We start from the raw sequence: 11,607 nt of genomic DNA on the forward strand, positions 1-11,607 counted from the left end.
GCTGATTTGCGGCACGCGCTAATATTCGTACAATCACCGCGATTACCAACGAGCGATCGTCCGTTAACATCGATATAGCAAAACGCCTCCTTTTCGGAGCATTTTCTCGTAATCGTGTTGTAAACTTTACGACGAGGGAAGACAAATGAAATTTCATAATCGGCGGGGACCACGAAGGGCCTCGGATTCTTCGTACGCGTTTTAGCCGCGCCTCGACCGGCAGTAAATCGCGTTACGCCAACTTTTAAGAGGCAATAAAATGCGGTAATACGCGATAAATGTATGAGAATTAATTGAGAGGAAATTGATGCCCCCTCGCAAATCAGATTCTGTTTAATCTCGAAATATTTTGTCTACAACGTGCTCGAATGCCGCGAACGGAAGGGTAGCTTTATGAGAGTGATAAACTTATTTATCATTCGCGCGTTCATCATAAACTTATTTATCAAAGCAAATGAGAACGGCAGTAATCAAAGGAAGCGAACTGATAGGTCGAAATTGATCGCTCGAAATACTGGCGATCGCGGGACGTCCGATCGAAATGTTTCATTCGTGTCCGGCGCGCAGAACGAGGAAGGCCGATCAGTTTTCCTTTCTAACCGACCATGGTGGCTATTTGCAACAAAATAAAATGTCACTGCAAAGCTCTCGCACTTTGCCTCTTACTTTTATGATAAAATATTACGATTGAGTGAAAAAGTTGGAACAACTTGTTCTTCAATATAAATCCTCCGATATTAATTACGCTTGAAAAAAGCTGTTTTCTTTAATTCCTGTTTATTTCTTATTATACACGTATAACGTATTATCAGAAAATGTGCAAGACGATATTTATGTATGTCACTTGCTACGTTTGATGCAAAGGTTTTAGACTCCCTAATAAATAGGCATGTCCACTGCGTCTGACTATATGGCGGACAATTCTACTTCGCGCATCCTATTCCTATAGTGTCTGGTAGTATTAAATTATACACGTGTATTACCAGGAGAATTCGTTCGTCGATCAGACTCCACAAACAGTAAAGTAATCACGAAAAAGATTAACAACATAATACATTTTATTCTTTTTTTTCTTAACAAGTTACATTTTTCTTTTAAAGTGTTCTAAAATGTTCGGTAAAAAGAAATAAAGATATAGCAAATACAATGTAATAAAATAGGCATAACTTTCAGTTACATTGTAGTATTGTCTTTGATACAATCATATCTTGACATAAGCGGCAACGTCCCCGTTTTCATCGAAAACCGAACAAATCTAAGATCTATACTCAGAGAACCCTGCATAATCGCATGCTTCAAATTGGTGGTCATTTAGGATAGTATCCTATCCACTTCCTGTATGTAACGTTCATCGTTTGTTCTACTATATTATCAATGGGATGTATTATAAACGGTATAGACGCCAATCCAATGATTGTTGGAACCCACCGATTTTTTAAGGCCACATTATTGCTTCTTCTTTGTACAAATTGAACGGCAGCACAAATTCTGTTGATTGTAAAGCCTGGAATAATTACAGATGCAAATGACTGCCACAATAGGGTGTCTGTCATAGAAAGTAAAGTATTTTTCGTTGCTCTTGGACTAACATTACTCTGAAACACAAAATATTTATGAACCTTGTAACAATAGTAATCGATACTATATTCGTATCGTTTAATAATATTATTTTATTGTGAACTTACTTGGTGAGCTTTAAGACCGCTGTTAGTTGTATCTGCAAGGACATATGCAGAGGCCACGGCGTAACTGACCCGTACAATCCAGGTTGGAATTATAGGTCTAAAGGCCTCTCCAACCTCATTCGCATATCCTGCGCAGAAAATTTAAAGCGTTACACGCAACATATAAAACGTAACATTAATTTGATAATAATTATATAAGAACTACTGAAACAAGAATATCACGTCATCATACAATGTCGATGTCAATGAAAAGTTAAATAACAATGGTCGATAACCTGCTTTTCATTACCCAAATATCTGACAGGTGTATCACGATACAAATTCGCCTCATCCTTTATATTCTTTATGCTGGACATTCTATTTACACAATTTTCTTACTGTCGTACATAACCTACATCGATGTGTCTGACACGTTATTCGATGCATCAAATGTCTCACAGTGACGCAGTGTAATATTGATTTCCTCGGAAATAAAAATTATGTAATTTCTAAGTCACGTGCATGTTTCATGTGAATCGTTTAAGAGAAATAGTTGTTTCAGTGCAATTGCGATGTGTATTGTTGAAAATGTAGGCCTCGGAAAAGACTAAGTACATTTCGAATCAAAATTCTGAACATAGGGAATTTCACACGGTTGTAACTCTGTTGAAGTGTCAACAGGTGGTAGAACATTCAAAACAGTGAAATCATTGAATTTAATAGCGACTTCCATAGAATCCGATTTACATATTTAATTGTTGCAAAAACAAGTATTTGATTAAAACTATCAATTACAGCTTTTAATTTACAGTAGCAAAAAATTCCGGAATATTATTTAAATGTCTATAGAATATGACTTTCTAATCATTAGTTGTCGAGATAATGACTGAATTCATTATTAAATAGAATAATTTCAGTTTGACAGTAAAGTAATGACAATATTGACAGTAAAACTTTTATATTTTCCGCTTCAGAGGTAAGAGAGAGAAAGATATATAAAAAAGCTATAAGAAAGAGTGAGACAGATGATACCGACCTACCTCGAGAACCCGTGGCGCCATCTCTGCGAAAAGTGCTCAAACTGGTCGCACAGCGTTATCGACAGCGAAGTGAACTACTGCAGAACTAGCGCCATCTCTCGGAAAAGTATTGAAACTGGTCGGGAGTTAGTTTCAGTACTCTCCGCAGAGATGGCGCTAGTAGTTCTTGAGTAGTTCACTTTGCTGTCGATAACGCTGTGCGACCAGTTTGAGCACTTTTTACAGAGATGGTGCCACGGGTTGCAGAGTAGGGTAGGTAGCATCTGTCTCACTCTTTCCTACAACTTTTTATATATATATATATATATATATCTCTATCTCTCCCTTACCTTTAAAGCGGGAAACGTACTGGGTATCTCGTTCTCATTTCGATGATTTGGAAATCAGATTTAAAGTGAAATTATTGCTCAGGAGTAATATTAAAAGTTTGAGTCAGAGTCTGACAGAAGCGATATAAATTTCTCGTGTGGGTCGATCGTGGAAACACACCTGGACGAATGTAAATATGTATGGTGGGGATTCAGAGAAACGAACTAGTCCGAGCGAGAAAGGCCGAACGCTGCCGATTCATTGCTCGACCGTGTTCGGCTTCTGATCCGAATCATATTCGTCGTAGCTGCCGGAGAGTGTAGACGTTGTGTTCGTTGCTTAGTGTTTTCTGTTTTTCTTATTATCGCGCGATCAAATATACGTTGTTTAAGTGATACCGTAAATAGGTACTTTGTTAATACTGTCTACCGTGCTATTAAACGTCGCTTGCAAAGGCGAATAAATGTGGCTATAAAAAGTGATGCGTTGTATAACGAAAGAACCATCGTCCCGCCGTTCATATCGTTATGAACATGTTCTTTAATAACACGTCGTATTATAGAAAAGAGAACCAAGTTTGCGCTATGTACGGATATTACGAAAACAAAATTATGAAACCGATTACGACGTCGATATTCAATTACCCCTGTGATGCAGCTATGGAAATCGATGTCGACGGATGCGATTATTCTATAGCATCGCGCTATTTGAATAACGACTCCGTGATTTTAGAACAGCCGGTAGAAAATCAGTCAAAAGCTGGCGAGAAACAGGGTCAACAACAAGCAGTTTGCGACGCGGACACGCTTCGACGCAAGAACCGGAAACGATGTAACAGCGATCTCAGCCCTACAACTCAACAGAAAAAGTTCCGTAGAGGTAGGAGAGGATTCATAATTTTATTTTATTTCTATTTTCCGCAAATGGTACTTGTATGTAAATAATTCGTTCCTGGAATTGTTCGGAGAATGTTGTACAAGATTACGATCTTATTCATTCATATTTGTATATGCTTCAAATAGATCTTGTTAGAGGTCGTTCTTCTTCCTTCTCCGTTTAAGCGGGAGAGTTTTTAAGCGCGGGAAAGTTCTCGTTCGATCGATTCTGATCGTGTAAAGTATTTCTCCCATACACGATCGCCAAATTAATTTAATGTCTCTTCAAAACCGTCGTAATAATGAATATTAAAATATATGTATATGAATATTCAATTTTTCCTCCTGTCGGAGAAAGGTTGTATATTTACATGTCACTACAGAGATTTTCATCCGATCCTGGCATTAAATTTATTTTGAAGCTTAATGCATCCTGTCGTCTTCTGTACCATGGATAATGGTATGCAACGGAAAGCATGGATGCTAATATTTTTTCATAAAAAAAATGACACTTAGTAAGTTTGGTCTTTTTTTGATGGTAAGGACAATTTGCTGACAAATTGGATGGCATATAGGTGATACCCAGCTAGATTAAGGGTTAAGGCAATGGGTTTCCTTTCAGAGGCGGTGGTAAGGACCATGTTCACTACAATGTAGGAAGTACAAAGAACTGTGGATCGGCTACCGCGTCTTACCAATCCGAGCCATTGAACGTAAATACTGTCGACGATGATCTGGGACGATCGATAATTACAGATAAGAGCTGCTGTTGGGCAGCAGGTATTCACGATCTCTTGAACAATTCAGATTCTAAACAATTATTATCCGATAGCGAACATACATTGATCGAAAAGAGCATCGAATATGAAAAGATTTTATTTGAAACACATGGGTGCTCTATGTACCAATTTCACAGATTGCAACTAGTTGGTACTGATTATGGAGAGGCAGAATTTTGAATAAAATAACCGACGTTCATTTTCAATGTTTATATTTTTTGTATTCGTATCACAAAGCATACAATCTTTATGCACTTAGACATGTCATTACATTGTATTTATTATATAGTAAAAAATAAATACTTACTTTTCTAAGTTATAATCTTTATTCCGGTCTAAGAAATGCTGCACTATAAATGGAAAGGAAATAGTTATACATCCTCGTACTTGAGTAATTAACATTTTGATGATTATTTAAGTTAGCGAATGAATAATACATAGAAGAGAAATCATAGTTTCTTCTGGCATTATAGAATGCAATGCTGGTAGTTACATTGCACATTTCATTTAAAAAAGTACACATTAAACGCAAAGGATATGATTTAGTTATTATGTATGCAACTAAAGATGCTTTTTAATGTGAATCAATATCAAAACATTATTGCATTGTTCTCGTTTCTCTCATCTTCAGCTTTAGCAGCTAAACTTTCCAAGTCTATTTCAGCTTCGAATCTAGCTTGTGAAGATTCAGTTTGACCTGCTGCTTCACATTGACCTTGTTCATTCTCTTCTTCACTGTCAGGAGGCTATATAAATACATTGTTAATTGTAATCTTTTATTGTGTCAAATGTAAGTGAATAAAAAGAAACTATTTTTAATCTACCTGTTGATTGCCAGAAGATTCAGGTCTCGACTGATCTGCTTCTGCTAGATCTTCGTTGTAACCTGGTTTAATGCAAGATGTTAATGACACAGCACTTGCAGACTCAACTGACGATGCTCCCTGCAAATCATAGAAGAAATGTGAAGTAATTATTTATTATGTATATTCTATATATTTTTACGTATTTAAAATTCCTATAAATGCACAAATATGTATAGTCTATCAATAACACTTACCGGCATATCCAAATGGTCTATTAATGGTACATGTGCAGTTGGAGATGATGAAGTTCCTGCTTGAGATGTTGCAACTAACTCTCCTATAGATTGATCTTCTGTACCCATACCCAATACTATATCTACATCAGAATCGTCGTCGCTAGACTGACAACTTTCACTGGCAGTTTGATCCGTTGTTTCATTCTATAAAAAGTTGACAGAAATATAGGTGTATACTTCTTAACGTACAAAGACAGATAGATGTTTTACAAACCAATGGATTGCTTAAAGATTGAGTATCCTGCAAAGCACGCAACGATCTCCATAAGCGAGGCCGCAATCTGTGATCCTCGCTTATTGCCTTGATCTCCCTTAATATAATGACTAAATAATCTGGTCTCTGTTTGTTCGCCAAGATGAGTGAGCTTAATACCTCTTTCATTTCAGAGCTAGATAATAAAAGTATTGACAAGCTTCCTTACAATTTTTTCTAAGATTAAAAAAAGCTTAATTCCTATTGTAAACGATATATGTATATACCTTAAATTTTGGAGCGTACTATCGTCATTTATTGCGGATGGTAATCGAAATGAAGAATGTGCTTCTTCCCAAAGATTATCAACCTGCTGTTGAGATACTTCATTTGCCAAAATATTGCTACGCATTGCAGTGTTCTCACGTTCTTGTTGCTGTAAATTCGATTGCATTTGCAAGTTTGACGAATATTGTGTCTCTACTCCACTTAATGAAGGTAAAGGTACATTATCTGCTCCTTGATCCCGATTGCGTTTGTCTTTCCTTTGATTAAAATTTACAGTAAATTAAAATATGCATGTTGTTTTTGTTTTGCTATAAATAGTTGATATAATTACATACATGAGGGTAGTATTAACACTTGATATAGTATTTCCAGATGCGGAATTTGCAAGAGGCCCAGAAATGGTGTCAGTCACCGTTTTTGAACTTCCCGATAGTAAGTTTTGTCTGGAATAACTGAAAAGGTAAGAAGGATATATATACATTTATCAATTAAGAGGTAAAATTATGTTCAAACTATTCATACCATGCTTAGGGATATAGAATATGTAGTATAGTTAAGATGATAAAACATATTATATTCTTTCTTAATGCCTGATATGTAAAAGTTGTGTAAAATGCACAGCAAATATCACAGAAAGAAAAAAAGCTACGGTTATTACTTATTGAGCATTTATTGTTAGTCAAGATCGAAATATTTTCAATATATCTATTTTTAAACATATCACATTACATACCCGTAATTTACGTACCAATATATACTATCCTCATTTAGATTCATATTCACTAACCATTGATCTACAGAACCAAATCATTAACAGGTTTTACGTGCGATATGGTTTAAACGAGGGTAGTAATGAGTAAGAAGTACAAGACAGAAAGTGCACAGATAGACCGTGAAGTTTATTACATTATGTAAATGATACATTAGGTTTACACAAAGATGAAAGATGGATGTGCACGATTTATCGATCATAAAACACCTAAACTCGTAAAAGAAAAATTGATTTCGTTTTAATGATATCCAATTGAAAAGAAATCACCAATTATTTCACGCAGAGAAAAGTTCCGTGAAACTGAATTCTATAAATCGTAAAACAAATCATATTTCGTAACTTTATCAAATACATCTTTCCATTAAATGATTACATGGTTGAAAAATCTCGATTTGATGCATGATACCGTTGTAGGCAACATCTCCACTGCACTAAGACAAATAGTAAGATTCGCCTCGATATACACATATGTATATTCTATTACCTTCTGAAATTATCCCAGTAGTTGTTTGCTCTATTCCCAGGAGGAACTTGATTATTCAATTGTTGTTGTTGATGTTGAGAATTAACAGAAGTTGTAGCAGCATTGTAGGATAATGCAGGAGATGAATTTGGCAATGACACCAGATTTGGTAGAGATGAACTCGGTGGTAACGTGGAATCTAATGTCTCACCAAGATGATGAATGTTGCGACTTAAGTTAGAATATTCATCATTACTCTCACTGTTATTCCGCTGTTGTAACTGGGTTTGCCTCAGATGAGCTTGCAATTGAGTAATAGCTGTCCGCATTGCTTGTAATTCACGTTGTTGGGACCATAACAACTGACAACATTGCTGTATCGTAGTGCCCATCATTTGAAGTTGTTGAGCTTGAGAACCTAACAGCAATTGTCGATAGTACTCGGTTGAACCTAGAAATGATATGTGAGATTTATTACATTATACATTTATTACGTCATGACTTGTTTTATCGCGTATAATGTACCGTGTTGTAATTGATTTAAAGGCGGTGGTGGGTATGTCCACCAATTTCCAGTGAATCCATTTTCAATCGCTGTTGTTTGAGGTCCGATATCCATTAAATTGTCGGAAGATATCCCATCTATACTCTGATCATTAGATCCTCCTATGTAAAAAAGAAATATTTTTTAAATTATTAATATTATTTATATGTACATATATGTAGAAAGTTCGTAAGACGTATACTTTAATTACCAATCGTAGTCGTAGGGGGCCAAACATTAGCTGGAGTACTTAAATGACTAATATGTGAACTGGAACTTCTGTGACTACTTAAATCAGTAGGTCCTCCCATATCGCGGCTGACGCTGGGTGTTTGAGATGATTCCTATTTCCCAGTAAAGCAAAAACATTAACGTGAATACTGAATATTCTTTTCTTCCAGGTATAAAGGAATATAAAATATATACCTTCCGCGTATCATCCGTTTGTCGCCTCTTTCCTTGGGTAGGTTGAACTTCAGAATTATTACTTTGCTTTTTTTCAGAACCGATTGAGGCTGTAAGCGATGGAGGGGGAGTTGAAGTTTGGAATCCAGATGTAGAATTAGAATGAATTGCTGATAATGGTTGCTTCAGTCGTTGTAATTCCGCTCTAGCTGTTTGTAACAAAACCGATTGTTCTCGAAGTTCTCGTGTGACAGCCTATAAAATAAGTTCCAGATGTTAAACACAATGAAATCTAATTTTTCGTCCTGTTTAATTTTTATACCTGAATGTCTTCAACGGTTGGCCTATTTCCAGTGTTTCGTATTTTTTCATGATCCGTCTCGTCAGTATCGCTTTGATGCTCGAACAACATATTCGTTGCATTTTCATCTTCGTTTCCATCCGCATCAGGTGCAGTTTCACCGTTTACTTCTACTTCTGGCTCAGGCTCGGAGTTAGAATCAAGACTTTCCCGTACTTTTGTTGCATCTTCCATTAATGATTTCAAATGGGCAAGCTGTGCTTTCATTGCTTCCAGTTCTGCAGCTTTATCTCTTCCGAAATTTCTTGAACCTTCAGAACTCTAAAATACATAGTAATAGTAACGATATATGTTATTCGTATTTACAACAAAATTATTATAAAAAATAAGTATTGTACTAACACAGCTACCCCTATCAGATATTTCGACAGCTTGTAATTCTGCTACAAGGTGATCCATATTTTTTTTCTTTGTTTGAAGTTGAGACAGTTTTCCCTTCAGTGCAGCTGTTTCGGATTTAAGTTGTTCAACGTGCGCGGGTAATGGTAGAGCAACGCCGATTGCACTCTGATTTTCTTGCTGTAAAAGAGCTTGTTGAGCTTGACGCGCTTCGTTTAATCTTTCCCTAACACGCAACTGCATTCCAACTAGATTGGCTTGCTGTTCCTGCAGTTGTACAAGTTTCCTTTGTGATTCTTCCATCTTCCTGCGTAGCTGCATTTCTCTACTTACTTCGTCACTTTCATCTCCATCCTCTCTATTTTCTCCATTCTAGAAAGGAAACAATTAAGAATTTTAGAATTCGTAAATTTTAGTGTAAAGTCACTACATGTATAGTTGCAAACATAGAATGCAATTTGTGGATCTAGTCTTTAATCACTCAATAAATAATAAGTCTATAAGTTCAATAACCTCGCAAAATAGCCCACAATTTTGATACTGTTCCAACAGTTTACTTAGTTTTCTTTCACTGTCATGAAGATCCTCCACCATTCTACATAACTTCTCATTTTGAGCTTGTGCGCGCTAAAAAATAATCATAAAAAAAATATTTAACGTAGGAAAGGAGATAAGGCCAATATTCTAAACACTTACCGGATCGCTGGACTGATTAAGCGAATCCATCATAGTTGATGTTACTCTGATATAATCTCTAATTTGATTTAATCGAGATTCTACTTGGCTTCTATCAGGCTGTAATAAATTGAATAAAAAATTACATTTACACATATTAATTTAAACAAAATAGTTTGAGGAACAAGCAATCTTGATTATCAAGATAGATATGTTACCATTTTATCAACATTTGAAGGCTTAGCCCCTTGAACTCTAGGAGGTGATTGAGTTTGAGAATCAGTAGGAGGAACCATTTTTTGCCAATGCAAAGACTCCTCTGCACTGTAATTATATGGTCGTCGACCACCAAATGATACTAACACAATAACATTTTTATATTATTAACGAACACCTTGTAACAATAAAAGAACAAAAATAATTATATATATATACCAAATTCGGATATGTCTTGATAGGATGTGGATGGTACTGAAGAAACTGATCTTGTATTACTATTCTTTGTTATCCTCTGATGTTCCTGTTCACCAATTGGTTTCCAATCGAGTTGATACTATCACGTGTAATTTATAAAATACAACAATTAATTATGCACAGATCAGTCAGTGTTTTCTACAAATGATGATTGAAATACTGAAACTCTACTGCCTCGAGGTAGATTCGTATCTGGATATGTATTCTTAGAGAGAACTTCCCCACTATTCAGCTATCTATTAATAGATTATCTTTTAAACTACTATATACAGATGGCTGTATAAAGTTTTCATTTGGAAAGTTCAAGTTACATCAAATTTAATATATTCCCTTCAATTGCATTTGTAATACTTATTGTTAAGCAACAAAACATACACTTTGGGCCTTTGAGTGAAAATACATAGATCAAATAGCAGAAAATGATTATTAAAACTTTGTTCCTTAGCTGTTTCTATTTTCTAATAAATAATGCAATGGAAAATATTACATAAATTAAAGTATGCAAAATAAAAATATCATTTATATTTCTTTTATTAGTTTACCAAATTGTTAGAGTGCTGTGCATGTCCACGATAAGCAGAATGGTTTGCAAATTGATTAGCTGCTGACCGTTCTCTATTTCTATCATTTCTTCTATTGCTTTTTGGAAGTGTGCCTGTGTTGCGTGGACCATCGTTAACACCCGGCGACATGTTCTTTGCACAAAATATTTTTACACTCTTGAAAAAAAAAAAGTTATCGCTCTGTTCGTTGATTTTTCACAGTTAACCTTGCTGCACAACTTTTATCCTGATCCGGTTTTAAGAGAACGTGATTTCATGCGAGTAGAAAGGTGTCATTTACCTGGAAATATTATAGAGCCGATTGCGCGAGTGGATGCATTTCAAATAAGTAATACACGACTGACTAAGAGATCGTCTTAACAAATATTATCGAACGAGACGGAAGTGTGAAAGTATGAATTGGTATTCACGAGGCTCTTACGTCAAAATACTTGGCAGGCTAATAAAAAGAATTAGATGCTATAAATAAGTTAGGCCATTGACGCATCTACTATGACGATTATAGGAATATATGGATTGAAATTTCAAAATCACTCTTAGTTACTTCGCAGCTGCGGCCATTTTTAAATGCTTGTTTGACATGTTGTTAAACATGATTTTTAATGACCAAGTCAGTAATTTAAGACAATTGTTTAAAAGCCACTTTTATGGGAACAATTGTTCACAATTTATTTTATGCTATAATAAGGTTGTCTACAAAATCTTGATTTTTTATTTTACAGCTAGCTGTAAATGCTTATATCATCTTGTGGTTATGTAGT

The 11,607-nt window shown here is 35.4% G+C and overlaps 3 protein-coding genes across 12 annotated transcripts; 1 reads left to right on the forward strand and 2 right to left on the reverse strand.

Annotated features, from left to right (window-relative positions):
• Positions 1–1,217: 1,217 nt before the first annotated feature.
• On the reverse strand, positions 1,218–2,249 carry LOC143428775 (mitochondrial fission process protein 1). Its single transcript, XM_076903896.1, has 3 exons — positions 1,975–2,249; positions 1,686–1,813; positions 1,218–1,595 (listed from the first exon to the last, which is right to left on the reverse strand). The coding sequence occupies exons 1-3, from the start codon at positions 2,039–2,041 to the stop codon at positions 1,308–1,310; spliced, it is 483 nt and encodes a 160-aa protein (XP_076760011.1). The 5' UTR covers positions 2,042–2,249; the 3' UTR covers positions 1,218–1,307.
• Positions 2,250–3,424: 1,175 nt separating this feature from the next.
• LOC143429391 (uncharacterized) lies at positions 3,425–6,075 on the forward strand. 5 transcript variants are annotated; one of them, XR_013102526.1, is made up of 3 exons: positions 3,426–3,892; positions 4,311–4,403; positions 4,513–4,649. XR_013102526.1 is itself a non-coding variant. In XM_076905013.1 (2 exons), the coding sequence occupies exons 1-2, from the start codon at positions 3,541–3,543 to the stop codon at positions 5,996–5,998; spliced, it is 384 nt and encodes a 127-aa protein (XP_076761128.1). In that variant the 5' UTR covers positions 3,425–3,540; the 3' UTR covers positions 5,999–6,075. The 5 variants fall into 5 exon arrangements, 2 of the variants coding, with proteins under 2 accessions (XP_076761128.1, XP_076761127.1); XM_076905013.1 differs by lacking the exons at positions 4,311–4,403; positions 4,513–4,649 and adding an exon at positions 5,967–6,075 and having other exon boundaries at positions 3,425–3,892; XM_076905012.1 differs by lacking the exon at positions 4,311–4,403 and having other exon boundaries at positions 4,513–5,483.
• Cmb (combover) lies at positions 4,863–11,408 on the reverse strand. Of its 6 annotated transcripts, none has more exons than XM_076905008.1 (18): positions 10,826–11,408; positions 10,245–10,362; positions 10,028–10,167; positions 9,831–9,929; positions 9,648–9,761; positions 9,468–9,506; positions 9,138–9,401; positions 8,757–9,056; positions 8,456–8,689; positions 8,241–8,373; positions 8,011–8,151; positions 7,507–7,936; positions 6,586–6,702; positions 6,250–6,507; positions 5,984–6,158; positions 5,728–5,913; positions 5,492–5,611; positions 4,863–5,413 (listed from the first exon to the last, which is right to left on the reverse strand). In XM_076905008.1, the coding sequence occupies exons 1-18, from the start codon at positions 10,973–10,975 to the stop codon at positions 5,258–5,260; spliced, it is 3,174 nt and encodes a 1,057-aa protein (XP_076761123.1). In that variant the 5' UTR covers positions 10,976–11,408; the 3' UTR covers positions 4,863–5,257. The 6 variants fall into 6 exon arrangements, with proteins under 6 accessions (XP_076761123.1, XP_076761122.1, XP_076761121.1 ...); XM_076905007.1 differs by having other exon boundaries at positions 9,138–9,506; positions 10,826–10,978; positions 11,127–11,407; XM_076905006.1 differs by having other exon boundaries at positions 9,138–9,506; positions 10,826–11,002; positions 11,127–11,407.
• Between the last annotated feature and the right edge of the window lie 199 nt (positions 11,409–11,607).

The sequence above is a fragment of the Xylocopa sonorina genome, chromosome 11 (genome assembly GCF_050948175.1).
Source record: "Xylocopa sonorina isolate GNS202 chromosome 11, iyXylSono1_principal, whole genome shotgun sequence".
Classification (NCBI taxonomy): domain Eukaryota; kingdom Metazoa; phylum Arthropoda; class Insecta; order Hymenoptera; family Apidae; genus Xylocopa; species Xylocopa sonorina.

Bases quoted from the DNA above. Each gene is read 5' to 3' on its own strand.
- LOC143428775 (XM_076903896.1), bottom strand. From the start codon at position 2,041: ATGTCCAGCATAAAGAATATAAAGGATGAGGCGAATTTGTATCGTGAT. The intron at 1,814-1,974 runs GTAATGAAAAGC...TTTTCTGCGCAG, and splicing joins TACACCTGTCAGATATTTGG to GATATGCGAATGAGGTTGGA. The intron at 1,596-1,685 runs GTAAGTTCACAA...TTTGTGTTTCAG, and splicing joins GCGGTCTTAAAGCTCACCAA to AGTAATGTTAGTCCAAGAGC.
- LOC143429391 (XM_076905012.1), top strand. From the start codon at position 3,541: ATGAACATGTTCTTTAATAACACGTCGTATTATAGAAAAGAGAACCAA. The intron at 3,893-4,512 runs GTAGGAGAGGAT...TTCCTTTCAGAG, and splicing joins ACAGAAAAAGTTCCGTAGAG to GCGGTGGTAAGGACCATGTT.
- Cmb (XM_076905007.1), bottom strand. From the start codon at position 10,975: ATGTCGCCGGGTGTTAACGATGGTCCACGCAACACAGGCACACTTCCA. The intron at 6,703-7,506 runs GTAATAGAATAT...TTACCTTTTCAG, and splicing joins TACTGGGATAATTTCAGAAG to TTATTCCAGACAAAACTTAC. The intron at 6,508-6,585 runs GTATGTAATTAT...TTTTAATCAAAG, and splicing joins AGTGTTAATACTACCCTCAT to GAAAGACAAACGCAATCGGG.